General features: G+C 44.3%; 1 protein-coding gene across 1 annotated transcript; it reads left to right on the plus strand.

The window, feature by feature from the left end:
- Nucleotides 1-219: 219 nt before the first annotated feature.
- On the plus strand, nt 220-8,591 carry INHA (inhibin subunit alpha). The gene is made up of 2 exons (XM_075317128.1): nt 220-779; nt 3,422-8,591. The coding sequence occupies exons 1-2, from the start codon at nt 263-265 to the stop codon at nt 4,321-4,323; spliced, it is 1,419 nt and encodes a 472-aa protein (XP_075173243.1). The 5' UTR covers nt 220-262; the 3' UTR covers nt 4,324-8,591.

Raw genomic sequence — 8,591 nt, forward strand, 5'->3', positions numbered from 1 at the left:
GGAGCTCTGCTCAGCAAAACTACAACTATTCATTGGTTATAGCGGATTGTCCCTATTATAATCCATACGTTTAGAATAATGTAATATTTATCGCTGTTACTGGGCTCAAGGTCCTTTTTGGAGGAAGGGGGCTGTTCCCATGTGAAACGGCTGGTTGGGGTGGTCCGATCACATTATCTCTGGGGCAAACAATACATTCCAGGCGTCTGTTACAGATAGTTTGCTCTGTGCCCAGTACCTTCTCTGTGCCAACTTTGATAACATGCAAAAACTGTGCAGAAGGACAGAGCCTTCCGAGACATCCGCAGGAGCAGACACTTCACGAGACAGGCAGCTACTGTCATTCCCATCCAAGAGAGATGACATCCCCAATGCCAGGGCAGAACTGAGACACGAGAGACGCTGGGACAGTGCCAGAGATATCTCCTACAAGAAACAAAAAGAAACCACATTACGTCCTAATATCTGGTTCACCCTCGACCATAAAACCTCATCAATGGCTCCCGCCTTTGTCCTCTTCTGTGCCGTAATGGTTGCTCAGATATGCCGAGGCTGTGAGATGCCCGAGGCCGACCGCCAGGTTATCCTGGACAAGGTGAAGACAAGGATTGTGGAGGCACTGGGGTCTCCTCCGCCAACCACTGACGCATCTCCAGCTCCATCTCCGAACCCAAATGGACCCATCAAGTTTGAGGAGAGGATTCTACGTAAGAGGCACAGCCAAGCGAGAGGACACAGTCTGGAGGACACGTCTAAGGTCATTCTCTTCCCATCATCAGGTGAGAACATTTTGGATATTTGGGGCAGTGTCGGAGGCGTGATGACCATCTGAATTAAAGGGGTTTTCTAGAACTAGGGAACCAGGGCTGGATATTTGGGGCAGTGTCCGAGGGCCTGAGACCTTCTGAATTAAAGGAAGTTCTTAGAATTAGGGAACCAGGGCAGTTTGATTTTTTCCAAAAAACAGCTCCTCACCCATCTAACTTTGTTAACGTGAATCGGGCTTAGCTGCAGAACCGCACACACCCTATAGACAGGATCGGTGCCGACTTTTAAATAACTTTAAAGGTTCAATCCCTTCTTTCTATAATGAAATTCAAGTGTATAATAACCGCAGTGGGTGGCATGGTGGCCATGACCGGTATTGGCCAGGTTGCCCCACCCCGATTGGTAATGGTCAATGCAAAGCATATTGCCTCTCCTATGTCCAATGCTCATAAAAAGGCAATTCTCATGGTCTAAGAGTGAAATATAGATTTTCTTGTCTGATAGTAAATGTAAGGACTAACAGCTCCCCACTGCTGAGTATTTAGATGTCACGTTAATGAACATATGAAGAAATCTGTCTCTATTGGAGTCATCTTCAATATACCGTAATGTAGGTCTCAGTGGGGCTTCACCATGGGGCACCAGAAAGCTTCTATGATAATATATCAGGTATTTACCAAACTAAAATTTCCTAATATGCTCAGTATTGGACCCAGTGTGACCTCTCGGAATGGAGGGACAAGGTTAAATAATGCATGATACATCGATATTTTGAAGAATGTTGTTGGAATTTGTAGTAAACTAGACTGGACAAAAGAACAAATGTTCCCCCAATCCGGTGAAACGTTGCAATGAGTATAGTTCTTAGCAGTCTCCAGTAGGTGTCACTTCATCTCTTCCGTGTGCGACATTCACAGACTGGCCGGGGTCACTCTGGCATATAGTATCAGATACGAGAGAATTGGATATCACTCTACCTGTTTTCCATTTGTAGTGTGGGGTCTGTCACTCTCTACCTGTCCTCCATGTGTAGTGCGGGGTCTGTCACTCTCTACCTGTCCTCCATGTGTAGTGTGGGGTCTGTCACTCTCTACCTGTCCTCCATGTGTAGTGTGGGGACTGTCACTCTCTACCTGTCCTCCATGTGTACTACGGGGTCTCACTTTCTACCTGTCCTCCATGTGTAGTGGGGGGTCTCACTTTCTACCTGTCCTCCATGTGTAGTATGGGGTCTCACTCTCTACCTGTCCTCCATGTGTAGTGTGGGGTCTGTCACTCTCTACCTGTCCTCCATGTGTAGTGTGGGGACTGTCACTCTCTACCTGTCCTCCATGTGTACTACGGGGTCTCACTTTCTACCTGTCCTCCATGTGTAGTATGGGGTCTCACTCTCTACCTGTCCTCCATGTGTAGTGTGGGGTCTGTCACTCTCTACCTGTCCTCCATGTGTATTGTGGGGTCTGTCACTCTCTACCTGTCCTCCGTGTGTAGTGTGGGGTCTGTCACTCTCTACCTGTCCTCATTGTGTAGTGTGGGGACTGTCACTCTCTACCTGTCCTCCATGTGTAGTATGGGGTCTCACTCTCTACCTGTCCTCCATGTGTAGTGTGGGGTCTGTCACTCTCTACCTGTCCTCCATGTGTAGTGTGGGGACTGTCACTCTCTACCTGTCCTCCATGTGTACTACGGGGTCTCACTCTCTACCTGTCCTCCATGTGTAGTGTGGGGTCTGTCACTCTCTACCTGTCCTCCGTGTGTAGTGTGGGGTCTGTCACTCTCTACCTGTCCTCCATGTGTAGTGTGGGGACTGTCACTCTCTACCTGTCCTCCATGTGTAGTATGGGGTCTCACTCTCTACCTGTCCTCCATGTGTAGTGTGGGGTCTGTCACTCTCTACCTGTCCTCCATGTGTAGTGTGGGGACTGTCACTCTCTACCTGTCCTCCATGTGTACTACGGGGTCTCACTTTCTACCTGTCCTCCATGTGTAGTGGGGGGTCTCACTTTCTACCTGTCCTCCATGTGCAGTGTGGGGTCTGTCACTCTCTACCTGTCCTCCGTGTGTAGTGCGGGGTCTGTCACTCTCTACCTGCCCTCCATGTGTAGTGCGGGGTCTGTCACTCTCTACCTGTCCTCCATGTGTACTACGGGGTCTCACTTTCTACCTGTCCTCCATGTGTAGTGGGGGGTCTCACTTTCTACCTGTCCTCCATGTGCAGTGTGGGGTCTGTCACTCTCTACCTGTCCTCCATGTGTAGTGTTGGGTCTGTCACTCTCTACCTGTCCTCCATTTGTACTACGGGGTCTCACTTTCTACCTGTCCTCCATGTGTAGTGTGGGGTCTGTCACTCTCTACCTGCCCTCCATGTGTAGTGTTGGGACTGTCACTCTCTACCTGTCCTCCATGTGTAGTGTTGGGTCTGTCACTCTCTACCTGTCCTCCATGTGTAGTGTTGGGTCTGTCACTCTCTACCTGTCCTCCATGTGTAGTGCAGGATCTGTCATTGGATAATCATGGGGTAGTCGAGGAAGGATGACTTAGGGCGACTCCTGGCAAAACTGTTTCAATTGGTATCTTTGTGGGTATGAGGGCCTTTAGTTTGTCTTTCATGTTTCCTTGAGTTTGACTTTTATACCATATCATCTTCTTGCAGATATTCTTTGTGAGACTCCATCTCTTGATACCCCAATGGCAGAAGGGAACAGTTTCACCTACATCTTCCGTCCGTCTCCTCACATCTTGAGTCGTCGAGTCTCCTCTGTGCAGTTCTGGTTTTTCACCGGAGAGTCTTCGACAGGCAAGTTCACCTGGTACGAGAACCTGTCCACAGAAGATACAAGTGACCAGACCACCGAGCAACCAAGTATTGTAGCAGAAGCATCAACCCATGAGTCTCATACCATCGGAGATGACAGTGTGGATGATAAGGAGGATTCTGTCTCACCTGTCAATAGTACTACTAAGGAGAAGACTCTACATCACGTGGTGGACATACAGGTTCTATCACAGCAGAAGCCGGTCACTGTGGCTACTTCCAAGGTGGAGAAGATGGAGGACTGGACAGTCTTTCACCTGGCTCCTGCTTTCTTGAATTATGTCGCAAGCAGCCTTTTTGTGCTGTTGGTCAATTGCCCCACTTGTCGTTGTTCTGACCACCCTGAACATACTCCCTTTCTTATGTACAGCACCCGTCCCAACCAGCGTGGTCGGAGGTCAGGAGTTCCATGGTCTCCATCTGCTTTGGAGCTTCTGCAGAGGCCTCCTGCACCTGGAGCTGACACTACTCAGTGTCATCGTGGTTCCCTCAACATATCCTTTGAAGAGTTGGGTTGGAACCAGTGGATTGTCCATCCTGGAAGCTTCCAGTTCCATTACTGCCATGGGACTTGTTCCCCAAACCATGGTCTAAGTACAGCTCTACACTGGGGGAACTGTTGTGCAGCACTACCCAGCACCATGAAGCCTTTGAGAGTCACCACCACCACAGATGGTGGATTCTCCTTCCGATACGAAACGGTACCAAACCTGCTGACCCAAGACTGCGCCTGTAGCTGAACTGGATCTTCAAAACATAGAACTCCCGGTTTTTACATGATATTTGCAACTATGTTCTTGTAGTATAATTAGGTCGCATATATTCAGAAAAGACCGACTCAGAGCAAAATGGGTCTAGTCATGGTATTGAGGTTTGACATTGAGGACAGTAGGGTCTAGAGTTGACTGTTAAGTCCATGTCTTACCCATTTGCTTGAGGAGTAATGGTGGAATGAGGCCCACCAGGGCTACAGCTGCAAAAACAGCCGCATGTCTGTCTCTAATTTATGTCCGTTCTTCATCTCATGGTAAATTAACAGCAATATATTAAAACCTTTCAAATCTTGGTAGAGCTTAGCAGTCAGATGACAATATCTTCTGGTAAAATCACACGTCTGTAGGTAATTAGTATAAATTTAAGACATTTTCTTAGGCTACATTGAGTTTTTTTGGGGTTTTTTTTTTAAGCAAAAAGTGTTTTATGAACTTCTGAATTGGGGAGTATTTTTGGACTTCTATTTCCTTGATGCGGTTTTTAACAAGTGTTAAAAAGTTTAGAAAGAGTTTTTTCTGTCCCTGAAATGTTCGTTGCAGCCTTTGGACTGGACAACACCTATTTTGTTGAGGTTTCCTTCAGGATTCTCATCAAATAACTAACATACAATTTTTTATTTTTTTTTTTCACCAGGCCTTTTACAAAACCTTTGCATAAAAACCCCCCTCAAAAACGCATATGAAAAAGAAAAGTGGATTTCTATAAAAAAAAAAAAGCTTTCCAAGAGGTTTTTGAGGATAATTTTAGAGTGAATCTGCTCTAGAAAGGTCCTCAAAAAACCTCTGTGTGAACATAGACTAACAGCCAAAGGGTGACTGCAAATACTGGAAGCAGACATGGTGGGGGGTTCATCATGAGGGGAACATTTTGCATGTGACTGTTATTATTTGGGCCAAATTTTTGTTAAATTTGGCATATTTCCATTAGTGACGTACCACCACATTTTACCTCTACTGGAGTATGAATTGCAACTTTTTTTTTAGTTTTTTTGCAATTCATAAATCTGATTTAAACCTTATTTGGCTAACTGTCCATGCCTGCTTTTCCAAAAGCAAAGTTCAGAGTAAAATAGCAAAACATTGGACATTTTTTTTTTTGCAAATAGAGCATGTAAAATTTACGGCAACTTTTTTAAGACAAAAAAACTTGAAAACGCCTTGATACATTTGCCCTGCAGTGTCAGGGGTCGTCCCACTTTCTCAAAAGGGCAAAACAAGGAACTTTGAAAACCGCTTCTTAGGGTATGTTCACACTGCGTCGTTCTCCGGTTGTCAAAAAAAAACCCCATCCACTTTTGAAACAGAAGACGATTCAAAAATCTCTTTTTTTTTCTGGCATTTTCCTTGTAAGTTTGAGCTCTTTTTTTTTTGCTAATGTTTTTCAGTTGTTTCTTGAAGCAATTTGCCAATGGGTTTTTTTTCCCCCAGCAATTTTTTGGGCGTCTTTTTATTAGTATTTTTTTATACTTTATTTTATAAGTCCATTAAGCAGTGAATTAAAAAAAAAGCTTTTGCAGTTGAGGTGAAAACCCTGGATGGTTAACCAGATGCCTCATCTTCTACTGAATAGTATGGCTGCCTCTTCGCAGTGGAACATGCCTGAAGATTGGACATATTTCTTTTTAATGCTTGGCATCTTTAAAAATCTGAAGCTTTCAAAAGACAATTAAAAGCCTAAACATACGAATACAAGGTTGTTTTCGTATTGAAACAAATCGGATGATTCTTTTGAATGGACTTTAAAGAGGACCAATCACCAGGATATTCCTATATAAGCTAAAGCCAGTGCTATACTGGCACTATCAGGCTGATTCTATACATACAGTGCTATACTGGCACTATCAGGCTGATTCTATACATACAGTGCTATACTGGCACTATCAGGCTGATTCTATATATACAGTGCTATACTGGCACTATCAGGCTGATTCTATACATACAGTGCTATACTGGCGCTATCAGGCTGATTCTATACATACAGTGCTATACTGGCACTATCAGGCTGATTCTATACATACAGTGCTATACTGGCGCTATCAGGCTGATTCTATACATACAGTGCTATACTGGCGCTATCAGGCTGATTCTATACATACAGTGCTATACTGGCACTATCAGGCTGATTCTATACATACAGTGCTATACTGGCACTATCAGGCTGATTCTATACATACAGTGCTATACTGGCGCTATCAGGCTGATTCTATACATACAGTGCTATACTGGCGCTATCAGGCTGATTCTATACATGCAGTGCTATACTGGCACTATCAGGCTGATTCTATACATACAGTGCTATACTGGCACTATCAGGCGGATTCTATACATACCTTTAGTGGTCAACTCAGATGCATAGTTTCTGAAATACAGGCAAGTAAAGTTTATGAAATGCACTGTTACTTGATTGATAGCAGCTACAGAATATCTAATAGGTGGGTTAGGTTTTGCTAGTTATTCCCGCTCCTGTCCTTACTTCTTCCCTCCCCCTGTAATAACAGAGACAGGGGTAGGAAGGACAGGCAGCAGACAGAGGCGGGAATAAATAGCAAAACCCGACCCCTCTATTAGATATTCTGTAGCTTCTATCAATTGAATAACAGTGCATTTCACAAACTTTACTTGTCTGTATTTCAGAAAGTATACATCCGATCTCAGAAGGGGGGAAAAAAAAAAAAAAAAGTTATCTTTCTTAATCACCATGAAATAAAAAAAATGTTGCTTTTTTTAACTTTTTGAACCTGTTTGAAGAAATTTCCCCTCTTCCTTGATCCGATCTCTAAATGTATGTATAGAATCAGCAGGATAGCGCCAGTATAGCACTGGCTTTAGGTTATCCATGAAAATCCTGGTGGCTGGTCCTTTTTAATCATTTTTTTCCTTCAGTGGTGCTGTTCAAAAAAAAAAAAAAAGGCAAAAAAAAAGACTGAATATGGCCTTATTAAAAATCCTTATTCTCAAGAAACGGAATAACATTTTATTTTGTAGGTTACTTCTTATTGCCCATGTTACTGGGTACTGTTGGGAGTCTGTCAGAGGTGGCCACTTATCTAGGCAAGCTTCGCTGAATCTGGGCAATGTAAAGGCCCCTGTGCTCCCCTGATGCCGCAGATATAAAGTTGCCTCAGCTAGCAGCATTGGCGAGTGCACAGATTGGACCAGCAGCGTGATTATGCTGCTGGCACCACTACCAATCTTGAGGAGTGCACCACCTCCATCAAGTAGGAGCTAAGAGGCAATAGAGTGGCACAGTCATGAAGAACATGGTACAAACCCTGTAACAGTGCATCGGGTCCAATGTTCTAGGCCTGCAGGCTTTATAAAGGGTGTTCTGTTGTATGCATAGATTGAAGGAAAGCTGCTAAGATGCCCGGAGGGTGGTTGTTTCTTACCGGGTTCAATTTACAGGAAATCAATGTCTGTTTGCCTATTTTCACCTTCTGGCTTGTTGCAATCATTTAGAATAAAAAAAGATTTATTCCAAAATTAGTCTATTTAATAAAAAAAAAAAAAAAAAATGCAATTATTAAAACTAAAAAAAAGAAGAATAACAAAATAATCCTGAAGCATACACCTGGTAAAAGTCTCAGCTCTTGGATGTCACATGATGTGTCAAAACATTTATAATATCGGTTGATAAATTGTATGTAGACATTATGTATTTCATTGCGGTGTTCCTTAACCAGCCACTAAAGCCCGCTTTACACGCTGCAATGTATCTTACAATGTGTCGGCGGGGTCACGTCGTAAGTGACGCACATCCGGCATTGTAAGGTACATTGCAGGGTGTGACAGGTACGTGCGATTGAACGGTAAAACGTTCATCGCATACACATCGTTCATTTCTCTAGAATTGAACGTCAGGTTGTTAATCGTACCCAGGGTAGCGCACATCGCAGCGTGTGACACCCCGGGAACGATCAACAGATCTTACCAGCGTCCTGCGGCTCCCGGCCAGCTATGCGGAAAGAAGGAGGTGAGCGGCATGTTTACGTCCCGCTCAGCTCCGCCCCTCCGCTTCTATTGGCCGGCTGCCACGTGACATCGCTGTGACGCCGAACGTCCCTCCCACTTCAGGAAGTGGATATTCGCCGCCCACAGCGAGGTCGTATGGAAGGTAAGTACGTGTGACACCTTGACACCTGAGGAAAGCAAGGGGATCTTGCTGAAACGCGTTGTGAAGTGATAACAAGAGCTTTATTTATTTATTTAATAATAAAGCCTTATCTTCAAAAGAA

Source organism: Anomaloglossus baeobatrachus, chromosome 7, assembly GCF_048569485.1.
Source record: "Anomaloglossus baeobatrachus isolate aAnoBae1 chromosome 7, aAnoBae1.hap1, whole genome shotgun sequence".
NCBI lineage: Eukaryota > Metazoa > Chordata > Amphibia > Anura > Aromobatidae > Anomaloglossus > Anomaloglossus baeobatrachus.